This window comes from Lindgomyces ingoldianus, assembly GCF_010093535.1.
Source record: "Lindgomyces ingoldianus strain ATCC 200398 unplaced genomic scaffold BDR25scaffold_43, whole genome shotgun sequence".
Lineage (NCBI taxonomy): Eukaryota > Fungi > Ascomycota > Dothideomycetes > Pleosporales > Lindgomycetaceae > Lindgomyces > Lindgomyces ingoldianus.
Window position 1 is genome coordinate 407,728 of NW_022985204.1, and position 13,645 is coordinate 421,372.

Genomic DNA, 13,645 nt, shown 5'->3' on the forward strand with positions numbered 1-13,645 from the left:
AATTATTGCTGCCCTTTTTAAGACCTTCTTAAACGCCTTAACTATAGAAGTTAGTAAACTATTTATATGCTTCTAAATTCTTATCTTTATAAGCATTAATTGCAACCTAAGTTCTAGAGTATTACTTAGGGTTTACAACTACTAGAGCTTGTTATATATAGGTAGTAGTAGTAATAGAGTGCGCAACTTTACATTAAGGCCTATTATAACCTGTTGTAGGTTAAAAGGAACTAATTTAGCGCCTTAGAACCTTTCTTAGATATTACTAGAAGTAATTATAGCATAATAAGCTGCTTTAAAGCATAGCAGAAACTTTATTTTTATAATATAAGTAATTTAGTTGCGCATAAGGTTTTTAGCTTAGCACTTATACGCCTTCTTTAAAGAAGCAAAACAACCTACATTAAGTAGCTATAAAAGGTGCAATAAGTAAAAAGGCATATAAATAGTAATAATTTTGTTATCTTTATAGTATTACTAAAAATAAAGCAAGTTATAGCTCTTATAGCTGTTAATAACTAGCAGACAGTAGCTGCTAACAGTACACTTTTTTATATGCGCGTTAAAGTGCTTTAACTAGTCTAGACTAAGCTAATTAGTAGTCTAGCTGCGCTTAGGAATTATAATAACTTAATTCTAGAGTAGATTTTCCTTTTTATACTAGTTTAAAAAGTAGTTGCTACCCTAGAAAATAATAAAGAGCAAAATAGCCTACCTTTTAGCATTAATGCCCTAGATAGCTGTTGTCCACTTCTAGTTGCCTAGCTAGACTACTTTTAGCTGTCCTTATCTCTCTAAACTTAATATAACTGCTCTAGTAGATATCTAGCCTATTATAAACCTTATTTTGTTAAAGTTGTACATGTTGTTATCCTAGATGCTATACTTAGCTTTAATATTCTTTATAAGGTTAAACTAGCTTTAAATTACTACAAAATTCTTATAAAAAGCTCTTTTATAGTTATACTTACACTTAAACTTTACTTTAAGCTTTAAGTAACACTTAATAAATGTATTAAGCTAGTTTATGCTAACATAGCCTATATTATGCTTAGCGTGTAAAGAATTAGCTATATTAGCTACAGCTACTAGCTAGGGGGGAAATCCTTACGCATTTAGCTTAAGTATGTGCTAAATAATTACCTACTTCTTATTATTATCTAGCTTCTATAAGTTAGCTATATAATTAGCTTAGAAAGGTTGTTTAGTGCGTTAGTTACTTATTATCTTTTAAAAGACTCTGTAGATAGCTGCAGCGTGTTACTTAGAAAGTGTTATGTCTTATTTAAAAGCTTAAAGCATAAGCTATATTTAATGTTTCTTTAACATGTTTAAGTAGTGTTGTTAGAAATACATTAGTGTAGGAAAAGTAGTGTGGTAGGGTCTTAGCAAAAGTAAGCAACTTAGGTGTGTAAGCAACTCGCCTATAAAGTACGTTATGTTATTATTTAAAATACTATACTTAGCTTTAATATTCTTTATAAGGCTAAACTAGCTTTAAATTAGTTTAAAATTTTTATAAAAAGCTTTTTTATAGTTATAGTTATACTTAAACTTTATATTAAGCTTTAAATAACACTTTATAAACATACTAAGCTAGTTTATACTAATATAGCCTAAATTATGCTTAGCTTATAAAGAATTAACTATATTACCTATAGCTACTAGCTAAAAGAAAAATTCTTATATATATAGCTTAAGTATATGCTTAATAATTATCTACTTTTTATTATTACTTAGCTTTATAAGTTAGCTATAAAATTAGCTTATAAAAGCTATTTAGTATATTAGTTATTTATTATTTTTTAAAAAAACTTTATACATAGCTATAGTATATTACTTTAAAAGTGTTATATTTTATTTAAAAGCTTAAAGTATAAGCTATATTTAATATTCTTTTAGCACATCTAAGTAGTGTTATTAGAAATATATTAGTATAAAAAGAGTAGTTTAGTAGGGTCTTAGTAAAAGTAAGTAACTTAGGTGTGTAAGCAACTTGCCTGTGAAGTACGTTAGAAGCCTCTATTTTCTAGCTTAAAGGTAATAACTAAAACTAGTCCTATTCTATATATAAACATCTTACAGCTAGTCACAGCAGAGCGCTTAAACATTCCTAACAATAGCAAGAGGCTATTTTAGTACCCTAAACAACTACAAGAAGATAACACAGATTTTAAGAAGGATATTGTACAAATCATCTCTACAGGAATCTACATTCCCTATTAATCTATAGCTCTAATTTGTATAAGCAATCTAGAACAACAAGAGTAGAAAATAAAACGCTGTAAAGAACTATTAACATATATATATAATATAAGCTAGCTTCTGTATTTAGGGAAGCTAATAAGCTTTAGAAAGTAGACTTAGTATTATTATAAAGCTAGCTTAGGTTTATCTCCTTCTAAGCCTAGATAATCTGTATGCTTAGAGATTTATCCCTAAGAAAAAACACTTATTCTTAAAAAATATAAGTAATTATTCTATTAACGCATATAAAAAGCTATGTAATAGCATTAGAAAGACTTTTAAGGCTATTCTAGCAAAGTAAGAAAACTCTGCCTACTTTTTAGGTATATTAGACAGCATTGTAGTGTTAACTATTAGTAAAACAGACATTAGTTTTAGTGCTCTAATTATTTAGCTACAAGAAGAGAACCCTTTACTAAGTTATGTAATAGAGGAAATAAGAACACAGGTATTAGTTAAACTAGAATGCTAACAGCAAGTAGAAAAAAAAACTAGAGCATCTAAAAGAAGTAAACTAGAGACTATAAAAGGAATCTAAGGCAAATTTGTCTGTTGCTATACATTTAAAAGGAGTCTTTAACGCTTAATCTTAAGGATTAAAATCTGCAGTGCAAGAGCTACAAGCGCTACAAAAGGGGCTCTTTATAGGCACTTAGCTTGCAATTAGAATAGTTTCCTAATTACTAACTTAAATTCATAACATACAATTGTGCTAGGTGTAAAACCGAGACTTAACAGTTCCTTTTTTGCCGCTTTGTGCATTTGTGGAAGTTGAGTTGGATCGGGACTAAACAGTTCCCAACGGGTACCAAAACAGGGCCTACAGTAGTATGGAGATTTGTACTATGCTTCGGATGGTGGGCCTCTTTAGTCCTCACTATAGGAATATTTTTAGAAAGTGTTAGTAAGTGTAAGTGTAAGTATATTTCATTCCCACCTTTTCTAGAGCTACATCATCACGCTGATTGAAAATGCGCTCTTCTACTATTCTCGCTCTTCCAGTGGCAGTCATCTCTGCTTCCGTAATGCCTACTGTGTCCATAGATCCAAGCCTGATTCCAGCATTTGGCGTAACAGCTGGCCAAGACCCTAACAGAAGTGGTAGCTGTGCTGGCGCTAATAATATCTTGATCCCACAGCTGCCTTGGCCGAAACAAAGTTGCACGAGACTAGGAAAGTATAGCTGAGTGTCCTGTTCCCTAAACAGGCCCCTTCGTTCATGCTCAGGGGTTGTGCAGGTCCAATTTTGGACCTTCCAATATGTGCTCAGGCTTAGATCAGGGGTCTCCCAACCAAGCTGTAATGATTGACATACTGACTCTAAAAGAAACACTCAAAAAGGATTCAACGACCACAGAGTCTATTATGTCCGTGATGACCCAAATGCGAAAATGACCAGCGCCTGGGGGGTTTGTAGTGCCTTGCCTGATCTTCAAGGAGACCGATCCCTTCAGGCCTTCCAGTGAACCTCGATGATACCCAGCAAGGAGTCCTTGGGCACGAATACCTTATGAAGAACGAATCGTTCATCAGCGGCAGCAAGAAGAGCTTTCCATTCGTCTAGGTATCGTTCACGGCCGTTGGAGAAGCACTCGAGAGCCAAATCCACTGACCTGTGAGGTTCTGTTAGCAAGCGCTTCCACGTTTCATGATCCGTTTTGACACGTGGCGACATACCTTGCAAATCGGTCCCTCCACAAGGGAATGGCTTCCGGCTCCGGCATTACCACATCCTGAATGAGAATCTTCACTCCAGGTCGAAGAGCCGGAATCTGCGCCTTCAAAGCCTGGGTCGCGAACGCGTCACCCAGACCTCGGAAGACCATGCGGAAGAAGTAGACATCCGCCTTAGCATCCTGTGGCGCAAAGAGCTCGTGTTCGTCAAACTTGACCCGGCCTGCCAACTCCGAAGGGATCGTTGAGTTTACCCCTACGAGGGTGTCCTTGGAGTCTTGGACGATGAACTTGAGTTTCGGAAAGTTCTTCGCCAACTCGAAGGCAGCTTGGCCCCGAGATCCCATACCATTGACAATTGTCGCGTTGCCGAGGGATGCCCAATCATAGACCGTGTTAATGTTCTTGATCGAGTAACCCGGAACGAGGTTGATAGCTTCCATTCCAGCTCCAAAGCGCGCTGCTACTTCAGGGTTGGAGGCGATGACCTCCGGGACTGTCTTGCCATCGTTGGCAAGAACAAAACCCTGTAAAAATCAGTAACAGCTCTCTTTTTTCCATCTAGATTCGAGATGCTCTGGGAGACAGAGTGCATCATTGACTCTACGATCGTGGCAAGCTCACCGTCTCGTTTGGCATTTGCGAATTAGGCCATTTCTGAAGCGCGTCTATGATCTATAACAGACAACAGGCGTTAGTTCATTTCTACGCGTTCTGGAGATATTCTAGAACCTGGCGCACTTACTCGCGTATTAGCAGGCCAGGTGTCTCGGCCCTCGAATTCGACCCAGCCATTGATGTAAGGAATGGTCAAGAACTTGGAAATTTTGCTGTGTGTGATCACTTCATGCTCTGGTTCGTCAAAAATGCGCATGGTAATCGCGTGTCGGACGAGACGTCTGACAGTATATTTTGCAAGGCCTGTTTTTTCAGAAATCTCATCAAAGGTGATCTTGCCTCCTGTAGGGATCATATCCGGGATTTTGTATCGGCATACTCCGTCGATGGTAACTAGATTCTCAATCTGTAATTATTAGCCCAGTAGAAAGCGCGTCAGAGTGCGCGTGAGACTTACAGAGGCGAATTTGAAGAGCAAAAGCAGAGGGTCCAGGAGAATCTCGTGCAGCTCAGCAGTTGCATCAAGCACCGCATCTTTGAGACTAGAAACATCCTCCGGCAGCAACTCGGGGCCATTCTCAGCAAATGACGGGGTCGCCGCGCCTTGGGCTGATAGCTTCTCTTGCAGTTTGGTGACAGAACTGCTAATCTGAGCCGCGAGCTCGACGATTCTCGGAGTCGTATTCTTGCTGGAAGCCATCGCGAGATAGGGAAAGAAGAGGATTCCGAAGATTGGCCAAGCGCAGAGCGCGGACACGAGAGGGACGATCATTTGTTCTTTCAAGGTGGGCCTCAACAATTGGACAGGTGATGCTCAGCTTTGCTGTAATTGCCTAATTCCAGATTAATTGCTGCAGTCGTGATACAGGACAGGGTCAAGGAGAGACAGACCTGGTGTTCCAGATAGTTGGGAAGGTGTGGCGCTTCTGCAGCTGCGACGGCATAGTCACCTTCTTGGCCTTTTTGTTCGCTCACAACCTCGCTCTGCCGCTCCAATATTGCAAGGGGTAAACTGATCGGCGAGCAACGGCAAATGCGCAGTGAAACGAACAAACCATTCTGCAAGTAGTTGCATGGATCATTCGGACACCGAAGCGACGAATGCGGCGCATGGTGAAAGTCTTTCTGTTTCGGTGGATACCGAAGATTCATGCTAGGCCTCCGGTCGGCCAAGACCACCCTGGCCAGGATGTAGGAGGATGTGGCACATAGGTTTGCAAGATGGGACCCAGCATGTATCCCTGACCTGAGTCCTTCCAACGGCGCCTGATCTAAGAGCTAATGCATGCTCTTGCACATTTTCAGGCGCGGCAATACAGCTACAGAAGACAACGGAAAGATAGCGTACCCTAGTGACTACGAACAACCTCACCAATCTCCGCCATTTCCGCCAGCCGCCAGATGTGCCAAGCCCATTGCGTTCTGTAACCGCCTTGCCTTGATTGCCGTAGTACCCATTTCCCAAGCATGTCAGTCGTATGCCTAGATTAGAAGGACAGGATCAATTCCACGACCGGATGCAACGATAAGTGAGTAAGTCTCATGCTGATACTTTCGAGGGACAAACTTCAACATTCACGATCGGCATAAGGAAACTCAAGCTTGTGGAGCATCTTTAGCTGACTTTTACATTGCATCAACTCAACAACATGCCTCCTTGGAAAAACATGCAGCAGGTCCTCAAGGACAGGGCAGATTCCGAGAACCCGGGACGCCTGTTCTGCCGCTCATTCGGCAATACCCGCAACCCTAAGGAAATCACTTACACAAGCCTATTCAAGGAAGCCAAGATTATTAGCTGCACCATTCAACGACTCAAGCAATTCCTGATTGGCCATCCGGTATTGTTACACTTTGACGATCATTGGGACGTTATCCTGTGGTTTTGGTCAGTTGTGTTCGCTGGCCGCCTGCCAGTCCTCTCATCCCCCTTCAGCAACATCGAGGAGGATCGCCATAAGCACATTCAGAACCTGTCTACTCTCCTGGAGTCTCCGATATGTTTTACCAGATCAAAATTCCTGCCTTTGTTTAGCAACAGCCACAATATACATCTACATTCCTTCGAGAGTGTAATTGACAAATCCGAACAAGGATCTTCTCATGCCAACATTTCGCGTACCAATGGCGACAACCATGATGCTGAAAGCCATCTGAATGGCCATAATAATGGCCTTACAAGTACTTTTAACAGAATTTCTACGAGAAATGGCACAAATCATGGTCAAACGAACGGCATAAAAGGTGGAGATTTGCTGATGCTCATGTTGACCTCTGGAAGTACAGGCAACGCGAAAGCCGTCTGCTTCACACGCGAACAAGTTCTGGCTGCAGTTGCCGGCAAGGCTTCAATACGCGTGCTTCCCCGGGACCGGCCATTCTTGAACTGGATCGGCCTAGACCACGTCTCCGGCCTCCTTGAGATCCATCTTCAGGCATTATAGCTCAGTGTTGATAAAATCCACGTCAGCGCTGCCAATGTCGTGACATCTCCTACGACATTCTTGGAACTAATCAGTCAACACCAGGTTGCTCTGACGTTTGCTCCAAATTTCTTCCTGGCCAAGCTGGTCACCACTTTCAAGTCACTTCAACAGAGCCTTGAGCTGGACCTCTTAAGTCTGGTCTGCGTAACATCTAGAGGCGAGGCAAATAACATTAAAACTTGCGTCACAGCATCCACATTATTCTTAAAATATAGAGCTTCTCACAATATTATCACCACTAGTTTTAGAATGACAGAGACGTGTGCAAGGTTAATTTACAACACTAACCTCTTTCTTCCTCCTACTCCTTCCTTAAACTATAGTCACTGCAACTAGCATAGAAGCAATCCTACTGTTAGGTGAGGTACCAACTTAATACTAAGAGGTTACATGCTTTAAATTGTTAAACTGAAACATACTACCTAGGTTAGAATCTGCTTAATGCAGCTAATTTTACATTCCTCCCCACAATGGATCCGGGGTTTAATGAACAAATGTCGGCGTAGTGGATCAAGACCTAGAAATCAAGGACGAAGCGAATAGACATACTAGAAACAGATGCGGGTCTGGTGGGCGCTGGCTGGAGTCGGTTTACTTCTAGGGAGTTGTTAGTTTTGGGAGGGGAGAAATTCGAAAACGTTTGGCCGGCTTAACGAACTCAGCGGCACTATCCATCTCAACCTCATTGCTTCCCACCTTGCCTTAAATCCGATATTCGCTTTCTCAAATTCACCCTTAAACAAGCCTGTCACCCTTAAACAAGCCTGTCACCCTCCGCAGCCTCCCTCCTCGCCTCTACCTCCCCATAGCTCATCCGTGTCACCAACTCACCACCTAGACCTCCTCTTCTCACGACCAGATATGGCACAGCATTAAGCTCCGCGCCGTCCTCGCTCTGTCGCGTCCGCCGCACGTAGAATTTCCACAGCCAGCAACCCAGCATGATGGGTGCGTATATAAAGACTAGTACTAGAGCGCCGAACGCTATCCATAGTCCGTCGCCGGCGACAAAATTTCTCTTGACTTCCATGAAGTGGTCTGATACCTGGTGGGCGGAATAAAGGCGGCGCGATGGCGATTCTGGTGTTTGCGATGGCCTGCAGAGGCGTTTGGGCAGCAGCAGAAGGACTATTTACGAAGTGAAGCTTGACGTCAAAAGTAAGGTTGGTATTTTATAAAAGTGCGGGAATGACTCGATTTAATATGTTCGAAGGAAGCGGCCGTGCGTGCTGTGGTCCGAAGGAGCATATACGATGTTTCGTTTCAAATTGCGGGCTGACCAACGCAACAGTGGCCACTGTCACACAGTATTAGATGGGCTATACTGCACCTGCGCTGTATTCTTCTGGATCGTTCAACTTGGAATTTGAAGAACAGTGTTACTATTTAAGGCCAAGGAAGCGGGTCTATTCATATCAAACTCTTGCAAAGATTTTGTTTTGTAAGCTGGGGGGCTCAATGATGGGCTGCCTAACCAACCTTGGCTTGGCGCCTTACAATACTATATATATCATTTAGCGCCTCGGGCCCTCCATCCACAATACATCGCTTCTCATAACTCATGCCCCTTGCAAGGCTACACGTATAATATATGGAAAGAAAGGAACAAATATAAACACAGAGCTAGCATCTCCTTCGCCTCCATTAGTGTCTCACCGGGGAGCATCTCCTTAGCTTTCTTCTAGAGAAGGGAAACTGTTGAAATCCAAGCTGCCACGCCACGGCGCCAATGGCATGTCCAAGGGTGGCTCTGTTAGTGCAAACCCCGAATTACCGCCAAAACATATTGGTCCACTACTACTTAATCCTGTCGTATGGAAAGATTCGATTTCGAGTTGGTCAACAAGGGCGAGAATATCCCACAGCCAGTCGAGCATGGGAAGGCTCGAAGGACGAGTTTCCTATTTCGGGTCGGTCAGGAATGATGGTGAGAACATTAATCTTCTTTGCTGATTTGCACTATAATAGGCCTTCCAATCGTGACTACGAAATTCGTAGCAATAAAATCGGAAGTGTCTCGCATGGTGCAGCCGTGGATGGCAGTAGTAGGGCTCGATCATTGGGGAGACTCTGATTCGTGCAGAGATACGAGGTTGGAGTCACTAGTTGCGAGCGAATTAGCGGTCAAATTAGGCGTGACGGGGCTGGAACTCGTGGTAGCGGCCAAGGTTCAGGGCGATGTATGTTTGCCCCACGGATAGGAAAGCCCTTTGCCACAACACATGGCAATGAAACAAAGAATAGGGCTCTGTTTAACAACAACATAACAAAATGTCCACCTTGAAACTCCACCCCTTAATTTCGTTGTTCTGACTTATGGTTTGGGGAATGGAGGCTTTAAAGTGCTCACCGGCGTCCCCTGTTGGGACCTTCTCCGCCTCCCTTAACTCCGTTGTCTAATCTACTCCACGTATGTAGCCATGAGGCGGGACAAGGCATCATCGAAAATACAGCAGAAGCCTTAGTCCTGTGCTCTGGCTTGGCGATCGGTATTGCTTCACGTTGTCAGTTGCATCCGTATTTCCGTCTTCGTCGTCCTCATTCTCGACCTACTCAACCCGTGCCCTCCGGTTCTTCTTTTTCTTGCCTCTCTTCGTTCAATATAGTAGCTGCAATATTTTATTTAGCTGCCTTTACTGCATAGTTTCGGATCAGTGCAGCTGCTTTCAAGCGTCGCATCCAACCTTGTGTCGCTAGACGTTTCTAGATATAGTGATGATTCCTGTCGCAAAGACAAGCTTCAGCCAGACGTTCGATATCATTGTCGTTAGTTTTAGCCATATCCGTACGCGCGATCTTCTGTGGGAGTCTTTGGATGGATGTATGTTTTGCCGGAATACGTTCGGGACAAGGCGTTATTTTCCCCGTCGGTCCTTTGCAGTGGTACTGTTGATACTCTTGGTCAAGGTTGATCCCGAGATCTTCGGCGGACTGAGCTGGGACAGTCTCCGACCGAGTTGGATCCATGTTAGGAGAACAGATGTAGAGCGGAGAGAGAATTCTTGGAAATTGCAGGCGAGTGCCCTTGTTATACATTTGCAGTATGTTTTACATGTAACAAACAATGACTACGAAAGATATCCGAGAGAACTAACCTCTGCCTTTTGGCCAAAGAATTGGCGTTACAACAGATAATGTTCAAAGACAAGCATATGTCTCTTACAAAGGGATCACTGATCCGTGGGCGGTGTCAGCAGCCTAGAAGTCTCGTGCTTTGGCCTTCTGTAGATGTCTCTTAGACTGAATTTTGACTTTGACGCCTCTCCTTCATTTTCCTTTTCCGTAGCCGCCACGGTGGCCTTCAGCTGCTCAAACTCAGCCTTTGTGTAGTATAATTGGTTCGAAAGATCTGAATTCTTTTCGACAAGCTCTTGAAATTCTCTTTTAGAGGCACGGCTGAGGTCCTCCTTGGTCGCTTCAATCTGTTTGACCTGGCTCTCGAGAGTCGCATTTGTGATTTGAAGTCGCACATGGTCGTCCCGCAACTTTTCGAGGTCCTTCTGCTGCTGCAGAACATGACGCTGAGATTTGTCTAGCTCCTCGCGTAGGTACTTCTCGAGCTTCGTCTCAGGCGAGTCATGTGTCTTGATCCCCAGCGCCACCCTCTCTTCAAGCCTGATCTCAAGCTCTCGACTGCGCACCTTCTCCTTGGTCAGCGCATCTTGCGTTGATTCTAGCGAATTCTTAAGCGAAGATTCTTTAGTTGCCAGCTCGCTGATACACGAGTTCAGAGCGTCAACCTCCTTGCGAAGCGCTTCAACGGTTTTTTGAGAGCCCTCATAGAGCCCTTTCGCGTCTTGAAGGTCCTGCTGGCCGAGTTTCCTCTCTTTAACAAGAGCGTCTTCAGCTGCTTCTTGGCCCTCTTTGAGGGAAGAATTCTCGGTCGTCAGATCGCTAACCTTGGAAGTCAAAGCGGAAATCTCCGTGTGAAGCGCTTCAACGGTCATTTGAGACACTTTGTAGAGATCTTTCGTGTCCAAAAGATCACGCTGGTCGCGTTCCCTCTCTTTCGCGAGTACATCTTCAGTTGACTTTCGGGCTTCTTTGAGTGAAGAGTTCTCGGTCGTGAGATTATTGATCTGCTTTTCCAGAGCGGAGATCTCATCGAGATACTTTGTAAGGGTTTTCTTAGATGGCTCGTTGAGTCCTTCGGCTGAGAAGACCTCACTCTCAATGCTGTCGATCTTCGTCCGCAACTGATTTACAGTCTTCTGCGACTCATTGTAGAGTTCGGTCTTCTCTTTCTCTACCCGAACTGCAATCTCATCTTGCGCGAGTATTCGTCGAATCTCAGCAGCCGCAAACTCAGCATACGCTTTCCACAAGGCTTGAGACCCCACTAAGAGAGACTTCTGCTGGTTTAGCCAATACTTTCGCGCAGCCTCAGTCAGGTTAGCAAGCCGGATCCATTCCTTGGCAAGCTTCGCTGCCTGCTTGGTGTGGTCGTCGCACATGTTGTACACCGCGAGATATTCGATTTCCTTGTCTTTCATTACATCTACGATTCCGAGCGAGTTTTCTACGAGTTTAATGCTGAGGCTGTGGCATCTTGGGACGCTGGACTTACACTGAGCGCCTTGTGCGTCAAGGCCTCGGCAGGGATGGGATTTGCGGTCTATCTCTTGAATTTTGAACACCTCATTGAATAATAGATTATTAGATAGGCTCATCTGACAGGATTCGGGGAGAGTAAGGTCGAGATTGTTGTTCCAAGCCGCAGCGAAGTCCAGAGTCGATCCTCTACCAGGTATAGGTTGAGAAGCAGACGTGGTGACTATGGGTGATGCGTTTCCGAATGTGAACGGTGGCGGTTTTCTACTTGCTGTAGGTGCCGAAGCCGCTGGTGGGTCGTCTCTCTTGCCCGCCGTTTCACCTTCCTCGGTAACATTTGCCTGGGTTGTTTCCTTGCCGTCTTTGTCGTCCCGTTCAGGTGCAACTGTTCCTGGGAGAGACGCGACTGCGATATGTGGGATTGGGGTGGGCGCAGATAACTCCTTGGCTTCGAGAAGAAGAGAGGCTACTTCTTCCTCAGGGATCTCGTCATCAAATTCTTCTCCATCATCATCACTGAATTCTTCCCCATCTTCATCGCTAAGCTCCTCGCTATTATCGTCTCTAGTTTCATCTCCATCATCACTTAGTTCTTCGCGATTCTCATCGCTTAAATGTTCACTTTCACTGCCGACGAAACTCAGATCATCGTCATCATCTTCGTCCTGTTCAGGCGTCTCCAACGACCATCGAGTAGTAGATGGGCTCGGTGAAGGTGGTAATTTGACTCTAACCCGGTGGCCGTTGGATGTATATCGGATGGGCGCCGCTTTGGACGATTTAGAAGCGGATGCAGTCCCTCTAGACGGAAGATTTACGAGAAATGTTGGGTTTCCGCTCGTTGCAGGTGGGGCTGTATATGTAGATGGCAGTTGAAACGCCATTTTCGCAAAAATGAAGGTGCAGCTGGTGGGACTAGACAATGTTTCTTTAGATATGTGATGATGGATTGCTGCCTTCTTTTGATTGTCGACTGATCAACCCAGATGAGTATTTTAGCGAGATTGAAGGACGACTGTGCCGCAACGCAGGGGGTTATGTTTGAGACGGGAAGCGCCCGCCAAGTGTTCCTCCAGGGAGGGTGGTTTTTGACCAATCAGAGGGCCGCTTCCCTATTCCTACTAGCGTCAATTTTACTGTCGGAACCTATGGATCGCTCTGTCACTTACTTTCACGTCTATTATTTCAATCTCTTCAAATAATGTCATCGTAGACCGCTCTTGCTGCTTTGCAGTAGCGTGAATCTTGAATATATGAGGAACCCCCCGAGGAGTCCATGACTAAAGATACTGCCCAAACCAAGCAAGCGCAAAGCAGATGATGAGATTTGTGACGGCGCGTACCGCGTCACATGCTCTGCAGCTTCAGCTCCCTCGCTTGCGCAACGAGTAGCGCCTTGGTAGGGGAAACACATGTATATTTAAACTCGTAGAGCAGCTCCTCTGCTCCTTAGTTTAATCTAGTTGGGTTACACCACCTCTTGCTTGTAGCTTGAGCATGCCGATCGTAACAAGATTCGACAGGCAAAACATCCCATTTATTGCCAAAAGAGGGGTTCAATGATTATGGCCAAGGCTCTTCTGTGGATGAGACCGCTCACGATGAGCATTATCAATATATTTAGGACTCTGAGGATGAAAATCTTGACTTGGCCTTTACTGCAATTCTGTAATGAGGTAGGCGCCCTGCCTGCCAAGCCAATACTATACGACTTTCCCCACTGTACCAAAAGGTACGCACGAGAATACTTAAGCTAAGTATTCTCGCATAGTATGATATATATATAGATAATGCTAGGGCTAGCACTAGCACTAGCGGTTGTCTCTAGTCTAGCCTAAACCTCTATAAGCGAGAGAAGGCCACGTGGTTGACTATGCCTACCTTGTTCTAAATTCTAGAAGAAGAGAATGCTTTACCTAGAATTGCTCTTTACCTGTTTAGGAATAGAGGAAATGGTAGAAACTTTTAAAAACTTCTAAAAACTTCTAAGCTAAATAAAATATAAAATACTAAGGCTTACTTAAACATAAGAATATTGCAAGCTTTATATAACATACACTATAACGTAC

The 13,645-nt window shown here is 43.8% G+C and overlaps 5 protein-coding genes across 5 annotated transcripts; 3 read left to right on the plus strand and 2 right to left on the minus strand.

Annotated features, from left to right (window-relative positions):
* The first annotated feature begins 3,184 nt into the window (after nucleotides 1-3,184).
* BDR25DRAFT_95235 (uncharacterized protein) lies at nucleotides 3,185-3,565 on the plus strand. The gene has a single exon (XM_033699291.1). The coding sequence runs from the start codon at nucleotides 3,219-3,221 to the stop codon at nucleotides 3,432-3,434; it is 216 nt and encodes a 71-aa protein (XP_033541623.1). The 5' UTR covers nucleotides 3,185-3,218; the 3' UTR covers nucleotides 3,435-3,565.
* On the minus strand, nucleotides 3,229-5,255 carry BDR25DRAFT_296412 (S-adenosyl-L-methionine-dependent methyltransferase). Its single transcript, XM_033688920.1, has 5 exons — nucleotides 4,997-5,255; nucleotides 4,667-4,945; nucleotides 4,546-4,596; nucleotides 3,925-4,448; nucleotides 3,229-3,860 (listed from the first exon to the last, which is right to left on the minus strand). Exons 1-5 carry the CDS (start codon nucleotides 5,237-5,239, stop codon nucleotides 3,698-3,700), a joined length of 1,260 nt encoding a protein of 419 aa, XP_033541624.1. The 5' UTR covers nucleotides 5,240-5,255; the 3' UTR covers nucleotides 3,229-3,697.
* A 1,125-nt stretch (nucleotides 5,256-6,380) lies between these two features.
* BDR25DRAFT_156114 (uncharacterized protein) lies at nucleotides 6,381-6,983 on the plus strand (the record flags this gene model as incomplete). The annotated part of the gene is made up of 2 exons (XM_033683970.1): nucleotides 6,381-6,720; nucleotides 6,784-6,983. Coding segments are annotated over 2 exons (540 nt in total), but the record flags the coding sequence as incomplete, so codon positions are not given.
* A 3,066-nt stretch (nucleotides 6,984-10,049) lies between these two features.
* BDR25DRAFT_95239 (uncharacterized protein) lies at nucleotides 10,050-12,567 on the minus strand. The gene has a single exon (XM_033699292.1). The coding sequence runs from the start codon at nucleotides 12,458-12,460 to the stop codon at nucleotides 10,196-10,198; it is 2,265 nt and encodes a 754-aa protein (XP_033541626.1). The 5' UTR covers nucleotides 12,461-12,567; the 3' UTR covers nucleotides 10,050-10,195.
* A 360-nt stretch (nucleotides 12,568-12,927) lies between these two features.
* BDR25DRAFT_361320 (uncharacterized protein) lies at nucleotides 12,928-13,363 on the plus strand (the record flags this gene model as incomplete). Its single annotated transcript, XM_033696391.1, has 3 exons — nucleotides 12,928-12,975; nucleotides 13,067-13,308; nucleotides 13,348-13,363. The coding sequence occupies 3 exons, from the start codon at nucleotides 12,928-12,930 to the stop codon at nucleotides 13,361-13,363; spliced, it is 306 nt and encodes a 101-aa protein (XP_033541627.1).
* Between the last annotated feature and the right edge of the window lie 282 nt (nucleotides 13,364-13,645).